This window comes from Spodoptera frugiperda, chromosome 14, assembly GCF_023101765.2.
Source record: "Spodoptera frugiperda isolate SF20-4 chromosome 14, AGI-APGP_CSIRO_Sfru_2.0, whole genome shotgun sequence".
In the NCBI taxonomy this organism is placed as follows: domain Eukaryota; kingdom Metazoa; phylum Arthropoda; class Insecta; order Lepidoptera; family Noctuidae; genus Spodoptera; species Spodoptera frugiperda.
In genome coordinates, this window is record NC_064225.1 from 3,834,525 (window position 1) to 3,854,594 (window position 20,070).

The following is a 20,070-nucleotide window of genomic DNA, read 5'->3' on the forward strand; positions in this document are numbered from 1 at the left end:
TTCATTGAACATATGAAATTATTTAAATAGAATGAACAGTATCCATCTACACATACAATAACAAAACTGTAGAGGTTTTAATTCTGTACATTGATAATATTAAAAAAAAATGTATGAGATGTTACTAGACAGACAACGAACCCAATCCCCAAGTCCCCAAGAACCCTTAAATTCCCAACCCCCAAAGGACCGCACTTGTAACGCCTCTGGTGTTTCAAGTGTCCATGGGCGGCGGCGATTGCTTAGCATCAGGTGATAATTCCATAAAAATACATGTCCTGGGCACAACACTGGGTGCATTTTATCCCGAAAAAGTATAGGCTTTTGGCAGCGTCTGGTACTACGGTAGGGTACGATACTACGATACCAGACGCTTCCAAAAGTCAATATTCCACGCTGACGAAGTCGCGGGCAAAAGTTAATTTGAAATATTTGGTTCATCTGAATTCAGATCAGAATCAAAACAGCCAAAATAATCTGTAACTTTACTATAAATAACTGTAGGTACTTAAATAGGTAATCGTAACTGTATTACGTATATAGAATTCCTTATAAATGATACCTACAATTGTAGAAATAACTATGTCCCTTTTGTTTGTTACGCTTTCAAACCAAAACTACTAAAGAAGAATGAAATTATGTGAAAGTTAGTAATTGTTAAAGATCAATTTGGTTATAAAGGTGATGCATTACTTACATAAAATTATGATTGAAAAGAAATTACGTGAAAAGCGGGTAAACTTCTATACCCCTTTCTGTACAATAAAATTAGTATTTTAATGTGCGTCTTGTAGATTATTTTAAAATATTAGACAAGCATTTCTTATTTTCTTACGGAAACAAACACAATCGAAGATATATCGATTTGAAATATTGCATGACGTCACTTCTAGGTACATTTACGTAGAAATGACGTATCTGCTTCCACTCCTAAACTTTGATTCGTTTTATCTTTGCATTGATATCTTATACGACAAAATAAAAATACTTGTCTAATATTTTTTCATTACCAAACTGACGGACTACACAAATTTTTAATTTTCATACCCCGTCATCATCCCTACTTAGTAAATAAGATAGACCATGGGAACGAACTTAAATTAAGCTCAACACAACCATTTCACACTCGCAAAGTCGCAGTCAAAAGCTAGTTTAAATAAACCGCAATATAATTAATCATATTAACAACATAAACACATAATAACATTACAATATACGTAACAAACATATTGATAAAATGTTACCGCAAAACTTATCTGAGTGAAGTCCCGGGGCCGAGACAAAACACTATCTACTCCTTTCCTATATAAAAGTCCCTCAATCTTCATTGAAATCATCATTCGGTGTGTAGGAACGCAACAACCATGTACTCTGCTCTGCTCCTTACTGTCGCGCTGGCGAGTGCCGCGGCGTGGGAGACTGTCCCAAGTCCTGAGCAGTATGTGGAGGCGCCAGACTTCTACCAGTATCTACATGCGCCGAGCCATCACAGGCAAACTAGACAGCTACATGGAAGCACTTTCTTCAATTCGGATAAGACTTCTGGTGAGTTTTTATTTATTTTTTTACACTATTCCCATTGTTTAAACAATTCTATAACTGCACGGTTGGCGCAGTGGCTGTGCAACCGGCTGCCGTGTAACGTATAGCGGGTTCCATTCCCGCACGGAGCAACTCTTTGTGTGATCAACTCTGAAATTGTTGTTTGGGGTCTGAGTGTTATGTGTATGTGAACTATTTGTACGCTTCCACGACACAGGAGAAAATACTAATGTGAGGCAACGTTTAAAAAAATTAGGGGAGCACGGGTTCGACACATACTTGTACATATACCTATACATAGGTACATTTGATTATACATCATCGTTAGCTAAAAAGCAAAACACTCCAAAAATTACCTAATCTTGTAAAGAATAGGGACCAGAGTTGATTGAATCTGCAGTTGAATGAAGTAATTTGTTTATTCCAGGTTTCAACGCAAGACTACCGTTCGCGTCAACCAACAATAATGTGTTCAGTGCCATTGGAGGAGCCAACTTCGATGCCAACAGGCATCTGTCATCCGCAACGTATGGTCTGGCTTTGGATAATAAGTGAGTAATACAATTGTTCGCCTTTTACCCCCGAAGGGGTAGGCAGATGTGCACATTACGACACGTAATGCCGCTATACAATTTACACTCACTTTTCACCAATTGTATTTTAACTCCCATATAATATAGGGTGAGCCTATTGCCATATACTGGATACAATTCCAGACTCCGGGCTACTACTGAGAAATTTTCGAAAAACCGAATAAAGTTCAGTAATCTTTTGCCCGACCCGGGAATCGAACCCGAGACCCCATTATAATTGTTTATAATAAATTACATTATTTAAATGGAACATCTACAGATAATGGGTATTTTATATAATAATATATATATAATAAGTGTACCTAATTGTTAGAAATAAGTGATGAAGCTTGTTTCTGTGCAGTGCAAAATCGCACAGAAAAAAAATTTCGACAAGCCCACCACAGCCTTCAATACCGCTGAAACTCCTATAAGTCAGGATCTACAGTAGACACAACCATGAAAACACCGGAACACTAAAATCTGACGCGTCCTAGAGACATGAATGACTGTACTTTGATCCCGCAACGAAATAAATCAGAAGATATTATTAGAGGAGATGAAAAATCGCTCAAAAATTTACAATATCCAAAATAACACCAATCTCAATCTTTGCTTTTATTCCAGGGCCGGACACGGACTCTCGCTAACCAACACACGTATCCCTAACTTCGGCAACAGGATCACAGCTGCCGGTCACGCGAATCTGTTCCACAATCAGAACCATGACCTGACTGCTAACGCCTTTCTCTCGAGAAACATGCCTACCATCCCACAAGTGCCTAACTTCAATACTGTTGGTGGTGGTGTTGATTATATGTTTAAGTAAGTAGCTTTCTACTCTCTCTACTCTTCTACCCATTCGGGTTCTGGATTAGGAGATGTTGTAGGGCCATTTTGTTTCACCAATCCGAAACCTTCAAGAAAAGAGCATACTCCTTTTTAAAAGGCCGGCAACGCATCTGTGACTCCTCTGGTGTTGCGGATGTCCTTGAGCGGCGCTGATCGCTTACCATCAGGTGACTCGTCTGACACCTATTCCATAAAAAAACCAATACCACCCAATTAGTTGAAAACGAAGAGTAAATGATCGATCTGAGTGTGTACCGTGTTAAGAGAGGCCATAATAATGTACTCCAGGCCTCCACAATATACTTGGAGCTGCGGATTACCTAACGAGTTACCGGGGCTCCGGCTCGCAAAGTAGGAGTAGGAACGGGGTGGTTTTTAGTCAATGAAAGTCTGATTCTCTCGCTTCGCCCAAGACGGGAGAAGGCATTGGACGACTTTCCCTTCTCAAAGGCCTTCTAAAAATTGTCTATTTTCTTCACAGGAACAAAGTTGGTGGATCTTTGGGAGTAGCTCACACACCATTCTTGCAAAGAACGGACTACTCAGCCAATGGGATAGTCAACTTGTTCAGAAACAAAGACACGTCTCTGGACTTCAACGCTGGTTTAAGCAAGTCTGTATCACCCTTCATGTCAAACTCAAAATGGGAGCCTTCTACTGGATTTACTTTGAGGAAGTTCTTTTAAACATACTCTTTTTCTTCATTGGATAGCAAACGGTTGTTATATCAGTGTCTTTATGCGATTTTCAGGCTTATGCTTTTGTAATATAGTTGGGAATCTGTTAAACAAATTCATTACTTGCATTTACTTTGAGGAATTTCTTTTAAACATACTCTTTTTTTCTTCATTGGATAGCAAACGGTTGCTAAATCAGTCTCTTTATTCAATTTTCAAGCGTATGCTTTTGTAATACAGTTGGGAATCCCATAAAGAAATTGATGACTTAGAGTTCACATTTGATCGTCTTCTCTCAATGAGTCTATTCTATTCTGTGGTCGAATTCTGTTCTTCCAAATTTAAATTCATCCTTTCTCATTACATGCCAAATGATTTCATTCTTTATTTTAATCACCGTACAGTTGAAATTGATTTGCACGACCAGCAGTCTCGATTTTGTATAAACGAAAGTTATTATTGAAATATCAACCATATTCTTATTAAGATTTAAGATTCTTTTCAGTTTAATGCATTTTATAGTTCATAGTTTTGTATATTGTATTGTAAAAATTGAAGTATTATTGCCAAATATTATTATTAGGAGCGTTGTATTCTATTGCATTTAAATTTAAATAACGCTTGTAAGTAAATATTATTAAGAAATAAATATTGGTTTATTGTAACTGTATTCAATTTTATTTAAATTACCCTTGCTTCATTTGTTACCTTACTGATTTAAAAAAATATTACATACACATATCGTCACACCTTTAATACCCGAAGGGATAGGCAGAGATGCACAATATGCCACGTAATGCCATTGTACACCCACTTTTCTTAATTTATGTTGTAAGTATGGGACTTAATAGATGGTGAGCCTATTGCCATATACAGGGCGCATTTCCAGACTCCGTGCTGCTATTGTGAAATGTTCGTGTTACTTCGCCCGACCCGGGGCGAACCCGAGACCCCTTGCCCGGCAAAGGTGCTCTTTTCTTGAAGGTTAAGAGGTCAAAGCGTTTAGGAAACAAAAATACTTCGTTCTTATAGGCCACTCTCACAAAAATCCCCTACACAATGGTTAAGTGAGACCTGGATAAGTGAGAAACCTCCACAACTGCTGAGGTCCCTACTCTCTTTATCTGGGAATCGTTATTTCGATTTATCATCATAGTTACCTCTATAATTGAGACAGCAAGTGAATATCAAATACATAAACCTCAGTAACTGAGATACATCATTTTGTTTTACTTATTCTTATTCAATTACAATGTGCACATAACACATAGTCTTATTTAAGAATCACACCTCTTTATCTGAAATAACCTGTATTTTCACCTCTATTAATGGAACCCTCTGTAAATGAGACAAATGTTTATTTATACCTGGTTATCTGAGACACTGGGTTAGTGGAATACCTCTATAAGTGATACGAATTTAAAGACCCCTTGATGTCTCACTTAACAAGGTTTCACTGTACTTAATTTACTGATGATAATTGCAAGCTCAGTTTTGATAACTTTGAAATGTGATTAATCTTATACTAGGGTCAGTTGAGGTCATATCTGTATCGCACGTGACGGTAAAGGGGATTCCTCTTAGTATGAGCGATATCCGATAATAATAAGTTTATTTATATACTATGTGTTATCATGTTTATTACGTTTTTCGTTCCTTTAAATAGAATAATTTGATAGTAGCTTCTGCGAGCGGTTTTGCCCGCGTGTCCGTGGGATTAAGAGTATCCTATAACTATACTAAGTATATCAAACTTAACAACTAAGGGATACCTTTTTTTAAGGGGGTAATATCATCAAATTCACACACTTCTTCTGCCTTAAATGAGGCGAGAGTGGCAGGCTATTATTGACTAAAAACCACCCCGATTCTACTCCTGCTTTTCGAGCTGGAGCCCCGGTAAACCCGCTAGGTAAACCCGGCGATAGGTGAAGACGCCGTGGCGCCTCTCAACCCACTCCTTAAAGAGGGGACTTACCGGTACAATAACAGCGTAGACAAAGGGATACCTAGTCAGCTCTTACGACACTCACGGAAAGAGTCACATAACTCTTTAGGGATATAATGGAGATACGATGATACATTTATGTTCCAAAACTCATACCAACAGAACTACATTCAATTTTGCGTAAACATTAAAAATAATGTTCCGGTAAAATGACTTTCTACCCTATCAAGCCAATAACGCCTCAAAGGGCTATAATATCTTTCAAACATTTCTTATTGAAAAGCCTTTTCAAGAATTTCCCGTCAGTAGGTCCATTTTCCTACAAATTAATAGCAGCCTCTTCCCATCACACCATTTCAGAACATTATCACGAAAGGAAACATCTAAGCCTTTTCTTTGACAAAAAGCTTGTATAAAAATATCTTAGTCACCGACCAACATAAGTAGACCTCCAATACATTTAATAAAAACACAATTCCCATTCACACAAAGTCCATATTCAAAGCAATTTTCAATTCGAATGTACCTATTTACACTGGTCGTTCCGGTATCGTACTAAATAAAAAAACCTTTAACGTCATGATAAAAATCTTCTACAAAAGCCAGAAAGGTCCGATTCTGTGAACGTTTACATGCGAATGTGACCCTTATTACAAAGGTACAAGGGTCACGCAAAAATGTTATGTAAGCCAAAATAAGTGAATAGGTTAGGAGATGGATCGTATTTTAATAAACGATTTTCCTTAAACGTACTTTGTGTATGGTTTTTGCTTCAAAAGTTAAATAGATCGTGACCAATTGTGTGAATCCCGCGTCTCAAACGTTAGGTTTTAAACCACCGTTTATAAAATTTGCATTTAAAAAACTCTTTTGTCAGATCTTTGTACCTACATATTATTCTTTGAAAACATTTTTCTTAAGTATTCATATATTAATCACAGTTATTCCCCGAAAAAAATACACAAAAGTGCACATACTTTATGATTTATGAATCACCCACTCATCATTTTTTATATTTTTGGCAAGAACTTTTAATCTGTTATCTATCTATTGGATCATGTTCAATGTTCAATTAGACAAAATAATTAGGTGTTAAGGAACTGGTCAGCAGACGGATTACCTGATGGTAAGCAGTCGCCGCCGCCCATGGACACCCGAAACACCAAAGGCGTTACAAGTGCGTGGCCGGCCTTTTGGGGGTTAGAAATTTAAGGGTTGTAGGGGAATCGGGGATTTAGAAGATTGGGAAGAGGGGTAATTGGGCCTCCGGTAACCTCACTCACACATCGAAATACAACGCAAGCGTTGTTTCACGTCGGTTTTCTGTGAGGCCGTGGTATCACTTCGGTCAAGCCGGCCCATTCGTGCCGTGCTATTTGTGTTTGTTTCATGGATCAAACTGTGTAATCACTACATAGTATAAAGTAAAGTCGCTTTTTCTATCCCTATGTCCCATTGTATGCTTAAATCTTTAAAACTACGCAACGAATTTTGATACGGTTTTTTAATAGATAAAGTGATCCAAGAGGAAGTTTTATATAAATAAATAAATAAATAAATAAAATTGTTTATTGTCACAAAATTTCACAATTTTACATTCCCAGAAATGTATAATACATGCATAATATATCACCATTGATATAAGTATTATAGTGGACTGTACCATATTCCTATTTCAAAACTCATAATGAAACGTCAAGCTGAAACGACTATGACAGTGTTTTAAGAGGTTCAAACCAAAAAGTTTTACATCGAGATTCCTTCGCGTATTCCGTGGATTAAACTTTGGGTTTAAAACTTAAATGTATAATCCGAACGTTAAGTTTAAAGTACTTTAAGCTGTTTATTAAATAATTTAATTTATTAATAAACAGTGAACTTGTATAATTGACATAAATATAACTAATTGCTTATTGTTTCGAAGTGGATTAAGAATTTCTTAAATTATCTTAGGTGTAAGTCTTGTGGAAAAATTACTAGAGAAGCCTATTTATCGCTTTTTTTAATTATAATCATAAAATAATGGCATTGAGTTAGGAAAAGAGTCTGGTTGGTCGAGTCGGCAGAGTTTCGGGTTAGATTCCCGAGTCGAACTTATTACTGGGCTTTTTTTCGTTTTTCGAAAGTTTCTCAGTAGTAACACAGAGTCTGGAACACATGGGACTCCGTATTACATGGGACTTATAAAAGACATGGTGAAAAGTGGGTGTACTGTACAAGCGTTACGTGCCATAATGCGTGCCTGCGTATTACATATAAAAAGGCGTGAAGATACGATAAAGCCTAATGGACTAAGGACTGCCTCGTTGGCCGAGTGATTGCAAGTACGACTGCCGGGCAAGGGGTCTCGGGTTCGATTTCCGGGTCGGGCGAAGTATTACTGGGCTTTTTTCGGATTTTCGAAAATTTCTCAGTAGTTGCACGGAGTCTGGAAATGTGCCCGGTATATGACAATAGGTTCACCACCTATTACATGGGACTTACAACATAAATTGTGAAAAGTGGGTGTACATAGTGGCATTACGTGCCACAATGTGCACCTCTGCCTACCACTTCGTTGATTATAGGCGTGGCGATATGTATGTATGTATTTATTTTGCAATAGAATTATCATCATCATCTTACTGTTGTCAAATAGGTCCAAAAACATATTTCATATTCAAAAAACCACATTCAAAAATCTTAACCACATCTCCTAGTCTAAAAACCTTAGTATCCCTCTATTGAAATCAGGAAAAGGGCGCAAAGGTCCCTACTCGTAAGTACAGGGCTATTTATTTTGATCTCAACTGACATTGCGTAAATCGTTCGCGGAATGTGAAAATTTTTACGCCCTTCCCAGTTGAGGACATAAATTGCTTCCTAAAAGGGGATAAGGGTCAGAATCGCACCGATTTTGGGAACCTTGACACTACTTTCTATCGTTCGGTTGTGTTTGTTTTGGATAATACTTGGCTTGTCGAGTTTATTGCTTTATTGAGGTGTTCTTCTTGAGATAGCGGTTTTATTATCTGTTAAGCCAGTTTAGACATGCGCTTGCTTTTCACCATGTTGCTATGCTACGTTACTGTGGATGCACTTGGCTTTCACCAATCATATTATTTCGTACACATAGTAAAGCACTGGTGAAAATGTACTCAGTTACGAGTAAGCTATGTTTTTTATATGCACCCTAAGCTTTACTACGAAATTAAGCTGTGAAACTATGTGACCGTTTTCACCGATACTATGCTTTATAGCTGTGCGAGGAAGATGTGCAGCGCATGTATCGATAGTAGGGAAGCCATCAATAGCACGCATCTTTCCATACAAAAACATAGCTTAGCTGAGTCCGTTTCCACTAGTGCTAAGCTATGTGTACCAATGAATATGATTAGTGGAAGACAAACGCATCTACAGCAACGTAACATAGCACATCTCTGGTGGATGCACACTTAAACTTTCAACGAAAGAGTGACGTCAATGGACTTGACATTATCAATTATCGGATATCAGTGTGGATGACACTTGCCTTGTAAGTAGAGTTACGATTAAATGGGAAGTTAGATAATTTCCATTGACAACTTGATCAAACAAAATTGCCAACTAGAAGTATTATTATTTAGTAGCTACTTCCGTGCAGTTTCACATGCTCTGCTCAGCTCCTATTGATCATAGCGTGATGCGCGCACTTATAATTCCTCTGGTGTTTCGGGTGTCCATGGACAGCAGCGATTGCTTACCATTAAGTAATTTATCTGCTCGTTAACCGGCAAAAAATCAAATGATTTGATTGCTCATTTGTCTCCCATACAATAAAACACTTGCTATCTACCAACAACAGATTCACTAACCCCATTGAGTACACTTCTACCAATCTTCTTAGAAAGCAACAGTCGCAATGATACAGCAAAATGCTTTATTTATTTATTTATATATATTATAATACCATTATCCGTGTCTCTGAATGCCCTTACATTCATTCCCTTTAGCTTTGGAATCTGATTTACTTGAGAACTCTAGGGAATTTCGTTTTCTATATTATTTGAGGGTCCTTTCATCTTATACTTCATCTACCGAAGTAGGTAAAGGATTTTCTTTAAGAAACCTGCAAAGGGCAATTATTTACAATCACTTTTGTATGCTTGGTTGTAAGACTATTGAGTAAGCCTACCCCCGTGGGAGACAGGCGTGAGGTTATGTATGTATGTACTATTCAGTAAAAGATTTTAATTAAATCTAAATGAAATCAAGTCAAATCACTTTAATTTTTTTAGGAATTTAAGGGTTGTTGGGAAATCGGGTATTGGGAACATAACACACAACGTAAGCGTTGTCATAATCCATCCATAGTGTACAGTGTGGTCTACAATTCCAATACTAAGTAATATGTCCCAACTATGGGCCATTTTGGGCACCGCAAAAGTACTTAATCTACTTAAAGTACTTATCCTTAGGTCACATTAAGTAACTTCTCTGTTGTTGCTAGTATAGACGGAAGACGGCCCTAATCACTTACTAATGGATGATCCGTATGTTTGGTTCCCCCGTCGTATCTTCACGCCTTTTATCCCAAAGGAGTAGGCAGAGGTGCACATTACGGCACTTAATGCCCTTTTTACAATGTGAAATAGTATGTTTATAAACGCTACTACCTAGCGGGTTACCGGGGCTCCGGCTCAAAAAGCCAGAGTAGAAACGGGGTGATTTTTAGTCAGTGAGAGTCTCACACACTCATTCGCCTCGCCCAAGGCAAGAGAAGCCATTGAATGTTTTTCTCCCTTAAAAAATAACGCCTGATATAGGAGAAAATTCTAAGTTAGAAAAATTAAACATCTTGGTCATCAATCCGAAACAACTTGAAACAGTTTCTAAAAACCCCTTTTAAGTCAACCCCATCGTTCGTCTAAAACACAGCGTGCCCCATGAAACACAACCTAACTCCCCATCAACCCTTATTTAATCTAAAGGGTCATTTAAATTGAGCACCCTGTAATTTATGTTTCAATTTGAATTGTTTCCTTTCAATACAACTCTCTGAGGTTTTGCTTTTCAAATTTAAACTCAGTTCTGTGTTTTAAACGGAGATTCTGTTCGGTGTGTGGTGTATTTGTATAATGTAGGTAGTACTGATTTTGATTCTCTAAAAGAGGCTGAAGAGCCGGCTATAATATTCTAAATAATTTTGGATTCCTTATGCGTAAAGCAGATTCGCCTAATTAGCGGAGGCAGAGGTGCATATAATGGCACGTAATGCCACTGTACAATGTTCACAAACTTTTAACAATTTGAGTTATAAGTCCCATGTAATAAGTGGTGCGCCTATTGCCATATACCGGGCACATTTCCAGACTCCGAGCTCCTACTGAGAAATTTTTGAAAAACTCGCAAAAAAATCGCCTAATTGTAATATGCTTTTTTATGGACTTCCGAAACACCAAAGACGTTACAATCATGCGTTGCCGTGCCTTTTCTGGGGGTCAGCTAAAATTTAAAGTTTGTTAGAGCAATGGGAATTGGGAAGATTGGGGAAGAAGCTATTTGGGCCTCCGGTAACCTCAAGCACACACCGAAACACAACGCAAGCGTAGTTTCACGTCGGTTTTCTGTGAGGCCGTGGTATCACTCCAGTCGAGCCGGCCCATTCGTGCCGAAGCATGGCTCTCCCACACTTAATGCTACGAGGATGTAATAACAACACGATGTGAAACGTATGTAGCCGGTTACCACAGCTACTACTAGGTAGCTGTGATAGACTTTCTCGACATTTGCACTACGCCTACATGACAGTCATCAAAAGTTTAACTTGTTAAAAGAAAAGAGTAATTAGAATTAAAATATGAATATGTATAGAGCAAAGAAAAATAAAGTTGTACTTCATTTATCTGTCTGCCTTTCAAAATGGTAATTCCTTCATTTAAGTAATGTTGCTGTGACAAAAACTCGTCTAGATGTAATATTTTAATGTTGACCACGTAGGGAATAGGGAAGTAAAGGTTTTTCGCTTATCTTTTTTTTTATTTGTGTACGGTACGGTGGTCGAAAAATGTTTACAATACAGTATAGTAACTTGCTTTTCACTGGGGATCTTTTTAGAGAATACTTAACTTTGCTTGTAATCAAAAGCATTATTAGTGTGAGATGTTATTTATATATGTAGCTATGCTACGGTTTCCCGGATCCAGAGCTGATCGGTCTACCTAGCACCTTTTGGGTCCATCTTACCGGGGCTCCCTACGGCTTATGTGCCCGGAAAAGCAGGAGTAGGAACGGGGTGGTTTTAAGTCAGTAAGAGTCTGACACCCAAGGCGGGAGAAGTCATTGTAAGATTGTCCCCCCTTAAAAAAAATGCTACGAGGATGTAATAGCTAAGCTGTGAAACTATGTGGCCGTTTTCACTGATACTAAGCTAGGTACGCATTGTCGATAGACTCTCCGCTTTAGGCTCATAGGCAGTTTGCACTTTCAGGACATCCTCCAGGTTATTGAAGACAGCCCATCAAAAATTCTGATCCGCCTGCTTTAAATCTCTTCCTAATTGAGCATTTTTATCGAGGGAGAGCATTTGACCTAGAGCAAATGTAAAATGGAACTCGTTGTATTTTTTGCCCATTTACCTCAATATGATCCACACTGTCCTGGGTCATAAATTGGGTTTTATTGATATTCATTTTTAAGCCGATGTTGCACGTGACTTGCTGCACGTCCTCGAGCATACTGTGAATATCTTCTACAGATGTGGCTACGTAATAGCAAAAACGTCAGATGACACTTAAATGGATAATTTCCCTCCGTATTGTATTTATGCCTTTGTTGGACCAATCTATTGTGCGAAACATATCCTCCAGTGCCTGAAGAATTTTATGGTGTCACCCTGTCTTACACCACGAGACATTTTAATTGGGTCTGTCAGCTCATGCAGGCTTATTTGTAGGGTAGCCTTGCTGTATATGTCTTTGATGACTTGAACATATCGATCGTCCACAACAATGTAATGAACAATGGACCTCCTCTACAAAAGAAAACAAGGAGACTCAGTTTCGATTCCTTGTATACCTTTTTTGAGGTGGGGGGGCATCATCCTAAGTCTTCTCCCGTCTTGAGTGACGAGAGAAGGAGTGTCAAGACTCTTACTGACTAAAAACCACCCCGTGCCTACTCCTGCTTTTCGAATCAAAACCCCGATAAACCCGCTGTTTGCCCAAGACGGGAGAAGTCATTGAATGATTTTTCGCCTTCAAAAATTGGCTTGAAGTCTACGACAAATCTGATGTATGGCACTCGAAACACTCTATTACATAGTACTCATACCATAACATATTAGAAGTTTAGGTTACATTGTATAAGTGCACCTCTGCTTACCCCTTTGGAGATTAGAAGGCACAATATTACCGTATGTAACAAAAGATAAACGCAATACGCATACTCAGTATTCCCCTAATACTTAATACTCAAACAAGAATCTTGTATCCTCATATTTGTCTTAATACCAAGGTACTGTGAACGTCGGCTTATTAAATAACTTTCGTATTGTAAGAAGTTCGCGTTTTAATCAAAATTGAGTCGGTATACTGTATCCTTAGTATGAGTTTGCTTTACGTTTTAAAGTAACCGAAACGAGAGCGCGTTCGGCGCTCTGATTGGTTGGTTCATTCGAGCCGGGGCGGTTAAATTTTAAAACACCTTATATGTAGTATTGACATACACATTTTTAAGTGTGGAAGAGTCGTGCTTCGGCAAGAAGGAAACACAAGCAAACGAGCAGACGTATCACCTAATGGTAAGCAATCGCTGCCGCCCATGGACACTTGAAACACCAAAGGCGTTACAAGTGCGTTGCCGGCCTTTTTGGGGTTAGGAATTTAAGGGTTGTTGGGGAATCGGGAATTGGGAAGATTGGGAAGGGGGAATTGGGCCTCCGGTAACCTCACTCACACAACGAAACGCAACGCAAGCGTTGTATCACGTCGGTTTTCGGTGAGGCCGTGGTATCACTCCGGTCGAGTCGGCCCATTCGTGCCGAAGCATGGCTCTCCCACACTTTCCTCAGCTTCGGGCAACTGGCTACTACGTATCTTATGGACCCTTAAATACATAGGTAGGTACAGCAAACTCATACTAAGGAATCTACTGAACGTAGATTGGTTTTGTTTCACTTCCAACATAATACAAGTATGTTTTGTTGGTACTCGTACCGCGGTTAAAATTTTGAGTTAAAATTCTGTTTTCTGTAGTGAATTTGGGGAAGCTAAATATTTTTCTTATGTCTATGTTTGTTTTGTTCTTATAGATAGATGTTTGTGTGTGTGGGTGTAAAGTTGTATAAGCCCTGTGGTTCGGCAGAATACTTTTATTACCATAGGTAGCTATTCTTCATGCGGGTGACGTAGACACAGCAAAAAATGTTCAGGCAGAGTGAGCAGCGGCATTCTATAATAAACATGGAGGTTTAGTACGACTTTGTTTTAAAGCGAAATCATACTAAGGGTACGGAGCTTTGTAAATGGAAACCCCTTCCATAGCACACATCCATAGCACGCATCTTTCTATATAAAAAAAACATAGCTTAGCTGAGTCCGTTTCCTATGTGCTAAGCTATGTGTACCAATGAATATGATTAGTGAAAGCCAAACGTATCCACAGCAACGTAGCATAGCACATCTCTGGTGGAAAAGCACTCTAAACGTGAAGTTGATAACGATGATGGGTTTGAAACTTAAACAAAACACATATTTACAGCATTAAATTCAATCCTAACCACAGACGATCTCCGTCAGAAAGACTAGACAATAAAAATCATAACAAGAAAGTAACAAGCAGCGTAAAATATTTATTAGCAAACTTTAATGAAATAGTCCATGGTACGGCTCGCAAGATAGCCGAGTTTATGAAAATAAGTGGAAACAATCATGGGATACACTGAGTTCTATAATATTTATTTTATTTGTCTGTAAAATAATTTATTGTGTTTTAAGTTTTTGGTCGTCTGCCAACTTGCCGAGCATAAGTTTCTGACTTCATATTTGTGCGTTTAGCTCGTGCAATTTTTGTATTTGTGATAAAAAAGAACATCATCATCATCATCAGAAGAATATGACTCTACTCTATGACATTTTTATGGTATAAACCGGTAAACGAGTAGACGGATCACCTGATAGTAAGCAATCGCCGTCGCCCATGGACACCTAAAACACCAGAGGCGTTACAAGTGCGTTGCCGGCCTTTTGGGGGTGAGGAATTTTAGGGTTATTGGGGTATCGGGGATAGGGAAAATTGAGAAGGGGGGTAATTTTGACACCACCGTTCCAACCCAGCGATAGACATATCATTTAGAACTTTAAATCTTACTGTATTGTTGTAAACTTTTTTGTATTGATGTTACGAAACATATGATAAAAAGGTTATAAGCGTGCCGCCCACGCGTAGGCAGCGCGCTTACAGCCCTTTTGTATTATTTTCAAAGCAAAAACGCTGTGTCGTATCCGTGCCATTTATGAGTGTCATGGCCCTAACTTACTCTTACGCACACCCGCAGGAAGATTAGAGGTGGTATCAAATGTCTTCTACCCAGCCGTCACACACAGTAAACGCACATAAATCATCTCTCAACCAATCCCTAAACACTGCACATTATAATCTTGACAAAGAAACACCCATTGCGTCACCAACTCAACGTACAACGTTCGGTGAAGCGCGAAATGGGACAAACTCGCTGTCTACTGAACAAAAAGAGTACATCTTGCTACCAACTTGGAGTAGTTCGCGTAGACTTAAAGATTCGTGTCCACTACGCAACAGTTGTCGCGCAACTTGTTGCTCTACATGTTGAGATCCGATAGTTCAAGCGAAACTTTTGTTTGTCTAATTTTATTAAATAAAAAAACGTTGCCCCAGTACAATGTACCGTAGCACCTCTGCCTACCTATTCGGGGATAACAGGCGTGACGATATGGATACGGACCGTTGCCCCACTCTAGGATTTTCTTCTATGTCGTGGATGCGTATGGAACATACCAGTTCACATACACAACACACCAAGACCCGAAACAACAATTTGAGGATCACACAAAGAGCTCCGTGCAGGAATCGAACCCGCTACACGTTAGCCGATTGTCCAGCCACCACGCCAGCCGCTTTTCATGAGGGGTAAAAAATCTAATGACTTTTCCCGCCTTGTGCGAAGCGAGAGGGCATCGGAATCTTACTGACTAAAAACCACCCCGTTCCTACGCCTGCTTTTCTAGGTCTGAAGTAGTCCGCAGCTACGGATCCACTATAGTTGACTTTACCATGAGTTTGAAGCAATAGTATTTGTCGGTAGTTGCTAGCGACGACATAAATAATATTTTGTATGGCAAATTTTACAACGCCTCTACCGGACACCTGTGGAACTAAAATTTGCCATACAAAAAATTTACGTCGTCGCTAGCGACTATCGACAAATACTATTGCTTCAAACTCATTGTAGAGGTACTATTGCCTCTCAAAGAGCCATCAGACCGCCACAGATGGGGCCCAGTAGGCCTGATGCCTGATCCGGAGCTGCGGACTACCTAGCGGGTTTACCGGGGTTTCGGCTCTAACAGCAGGAGAAGGAACGGGGTGGTTTTTAGTCAGTAAGAGTCTGACACTCCCTCTCGCCGACTCAGTGATCAACTGGGCGGCAATAAACTGGGCCACGTGGACCAGTTGTACAAAATTAATTATGCCTACTATTTTTGTGGCCAACTGGGCCGAACGCACTTTGGTCTCGTGGACAAGATTTTATTATTTAATTTGCTGTGGTTAAGTGGGCCGAAAGTATCCAATACAGGCAGATACAGAGTGTTTCAGTAATTTCAAATATAATAAATATTTACCTTGTGGGTACCATTTTGTTTTACTTATATGTATACAGTATCTACAGCCGTTACGAAAGTAAAGTGCGCTTTCTTCCTCTGTCTTGTGCGTTTCTTTATATTTTGTTGTCGTTATTAGGGTTCCGTAGCCAAATGGCAAAAAACGGACCCCTTATAGATTCGTCATGTCTGTCTGTTCGTCCGTCCGTCCGTCCGTCCGTCCGTATGTCACAGCAATTTATTTTCGAAACTGTTGGGCCTACATAGTTGAAACTCTGTAGGTTGATGTATTTCAATAACCGCTATTCGAATTTTGAATAAAAATTAATAAATTTAAAAATTAAAGGGGGCACGCCACACATGGAACTGATTCAAAAAAAAATTAAGTGCAAGTCGGACTCGCTCATGAAGGGTTCCGTAACAGCAAGTAGATGATATATTATAAAAGTTACAAAATAACTTGGTTTTACATAGTGTTTGTATGAACGACAAAGTTATATTTGCGGTTTTTGAAAATGTTTTATTTCTTAAAAACTAATAATGATATCTCGTTTAAACCAATTTTCGTTGTTAGTTTCTATTGAAATCTACAGCATATATTTTTTGATGGGTGTCTATGGATAGGTCTTTAAAAAAGACATTGAGGTTCCTAAAACCATTTTTCGTCAAAATCAACCGTTTGAAAGTTAGACGCTTCCAAAGAGGAAAAATGAGTGTCCCCCCCCTCTAACTATTAAAATAAGAGAGTGAGAAAACTAAAAAAATATATGCTGTAGATTTCAATAGAAACTAACAACGAAAATTGGTTTAAACGAGATATCATTATTAGTTTTTAAGAAATAAAACATTTTCAAAAACCGCAAATATAACTTTGTCGTTCATACAAACACTATGTAAAACCAAGTTATTTTGTAACTTTTATAATATATCATCTACTTGCTGTTACGGAACCCTTCATGAGCGAGTCCGACTTGCACTTAATTTTTTTTTGAATCAGTTCCATGTATGGCGTGCCCCCCTTTAATTTTTAAATTTATTAATTTTTATTCAAAATTCAAATAGCGTTTACCGAAATACATCAACCTACAAAGTTTCAACTATGTAGGCCCAACAGTTTCGGAAATAAATGGCTGTGACATACGGACGGACGGACGGACGGACGGACGGACGGACGGACGGACGGACAGACAGACATGACGAGTCTATAAGGGTTCCGTTTTTTGCCATTTGGCTACGGAACCCTAATAACGACAACAAAATATAAAGAAACGCACAAGACAGAGGAAGAAAGCGCACTTTACTTTCGTAACGGCTGTAGATACTGTATACATATAAGTAAAACAAAATGGTACCCACAAGGTAAATATTTATTATATTTGAAATTACTGAAACACTCTGTATCTGCCTGTATTGGATACTTTCGGCCCACTTAACCACAGCAAATTAAATAATAAAATCTTGTCCACGAGACCAAAGTGCGTTCGGCCCAGTTGGCCACAAAAATAGTAGGCATAATTAATTTTGTACAACTGGTCCACGTGGCCCAGTTTATTGCCGCCCAGTTGATCACTGAGTCCTCTCGCCCAAGGCGGGAGAAGTCATTGGATGATTTTCCCCCATCAAAAAAAAAGAGGTACTGTTGCCTAGTGCAAACGAAACTTTAGTTATAAAATTGTTTTTCATCATATTATTTTCCATCGCATTTTACGAGTAGTGTCTCGTGAAGTTTGTTATGAAGTTTGGAAAGATGTAACAGTATCAAGTAGTTGAAGATTAGCCGGCATCAGTTTTGTTTTCTAGTTTCTTTGTTTTAGTTTTTGCTGCGTTGTCGAGCAATTGAAACTGTTTTATGTTATTGCTTTTTGTTTAATGTTTAATACACTATTTATAAATGTGGTTGTTTAAATTCTGTTAAGCGAGTTCTTTTGTTAGTTTACTGAAGTATCTAAGGGTGTTTTTCTAACAGAGATGTGCTATGCTACGTTGCTGTGGATGCGTTTGACTTTCACCAATCATATTCATTGGTACACATAGTGGAAAAGGATTTAACTAAGATATATGTTCTATATGGAAAGATACGTGCAATGGTTCGTTCTCTAGTTTCTCCATAGTATTCTACCCTTTGGAACGAGCAAATAGATTCACTACAGAACTACTACAACACTACAGCAAGCGATGATTACTTACCATCAGATCCGTATGATCGTTTACCGGCTTATACGGTAACAAAATCAACCACTAACACATTAACTGAAACACGATCAAACGAGAAAATGTCCTCAAAATTTCCCAAACACTTACAGTTACCTTTCCCAACAAAAAGGAAATCAACCACTAAACTATACATTCACTCATAAACCGATCAAAAGAAAAATGTCCTTAAAAATTTCCCAAAGATTCACAGCCACTCTACACAGTATTCCCAGTGTGAGTTACACGCTAATTGCCGCAGTAAATACATTGCAGGAAGGTAAAGGCTTATTAATATTATTACATGTATTATGTTCCGTATAAACTGAGATACTGTGAGTTCTACGCATAATTAGCTCATTTACTTAGAGCTCTGTTGAAGTAAGGAGTTGTTGTAATCTGGTACTGAGTGTTAGAAGTAAATTGGATTTAATTTAATTTGATTTTATTTAATTTTTATTATAACTTTCGTGAGACATACTAATTTAATTATTATATTATCGGCTTACTCACGTAACTGTTTGACGAGGAACTCGACTCAAGCCATGCTACAGTACGTTCATGTTAGGTATTTCTATTACAGTGCGTAAATAAAGCTAAAATTAAATACGTATCTATTACAAAAAATGTTTGAGTGGTCGCAAGTGCGACGTGAATTCCGCGTATTCTTTTTTTTTAAAATGCCGGCAACGAACTTGTCTTTCCTCTGGTGTTTCGAATAGGGGGCAAACGAACAGACTCGTCACCTGATGGTAAATGATCAGCACCGCCCATGGACACCCGCAACACCAGAGGAGTCACTAGTGCGTTGCCGGCCCTTATATTTAATTAAGAAGTATGCTATAATTTTTTGAAGGTTTGAAGGTCATGTCGGTTCGGGAATACCGCCGACAACAGCTCATTCCACAGTTTTCCTGTGCGAGGCAGAAAGTTTCGCGAGAAGCGCACTGTTGTGGCCTAGTACCAAAACGTACACCTCGCATTGCACGAGGTTCAAAACAAGTAGGCATACTTTTATCTGCCCCTTCTTTTAGGAACAAGACATGATATTGTTATGTTATTTAAGTGTGGAAGAGCCATGCTTCGGCACGAATGGGCCGATGGCCAATGTGAGTGATACCACGGCCTCACAGAAAACCGACGTGAAACAACGCTTGCGTTGTGTGAGTGAGGTTACCGGAGGCACAATTATCTGCCCTTCCCAAACTTCCCAATCCCCGATACCCCTTAAACTCCTGCCAACCCTGCCAAACCTGGAGATTACTGATAAACTGGCATACCAATTACATGTTTAACATTAACATAGTTGGCGCGGTGGTTGGGCAATTGGCTGCCGTGCAACAGGTAGCGGGTCCGATTCCTGCACGGAGCAACCCTTTGTGTATGTAAAATTATATGTTTGTAAACGCACCCACGACACAGGAGTAAATCCTTATGTTGGGACAAATTTTTTAATAAAAAAATCACATTCT

General features: G+C 38.7%; 1 protein-coding gene and 1 long non-coding RNA gene across 2 annotated transcripts in view; both read left to right on the forward strand.

Annotated features, from left to right (window-relative positions):
* Window positions 1–20,070, forward strand: part of LOC126911421 (uncharacterized) — a 369,919-nt gene that overhangs the window by 79,741 nt on the left and 270,108 nt on the right. The window lies entirely within an intron of this gene.
* LOC118279240 (attacin-like) lies at window positions 1,321–4,308 on the forward strand. The gene is made up of 4 exons (XM_035598863.2): window positions 1,321–1,545; window positions 1,970–2,093; window positions 2,742–2,939; window positions 3,448–4,308. The coding sequence occupies exons 1-4, from the start codon at window positions 1,365–1,367 to the stop codon at window positions 3,650–3,652; spliced, it is 708 nt and encodes a 235-aa protein (XP_035454756.1). The 5' UTR covers window positions 1,321–1,364; the 3' UTR covers window positions 3,653–4,308.

Coding starts and splice junctions, on each gene's coding strand:
- LOC118279240 (XM_035598863.2), top strand. CDS start 1,365: ATGTACTCTGCTCTGCTCCTTACTGTCGCGCTGGCGAGTGCCGCGGCG. Junction 1,546..1,969: donor CAATTCGGATAAGACTTCTG/GTGAGTTTTTAT, acceptor TGTTTATTCCAG/GTTTCAACGCAAGACTACCG. Junction 2,094..2,741: donor GGTCTGGCTTTGGATAATAA/GTGAGTAATACA, acceptor CTTTTATTCCAG/GGCCGGACACGGACTCTCGC.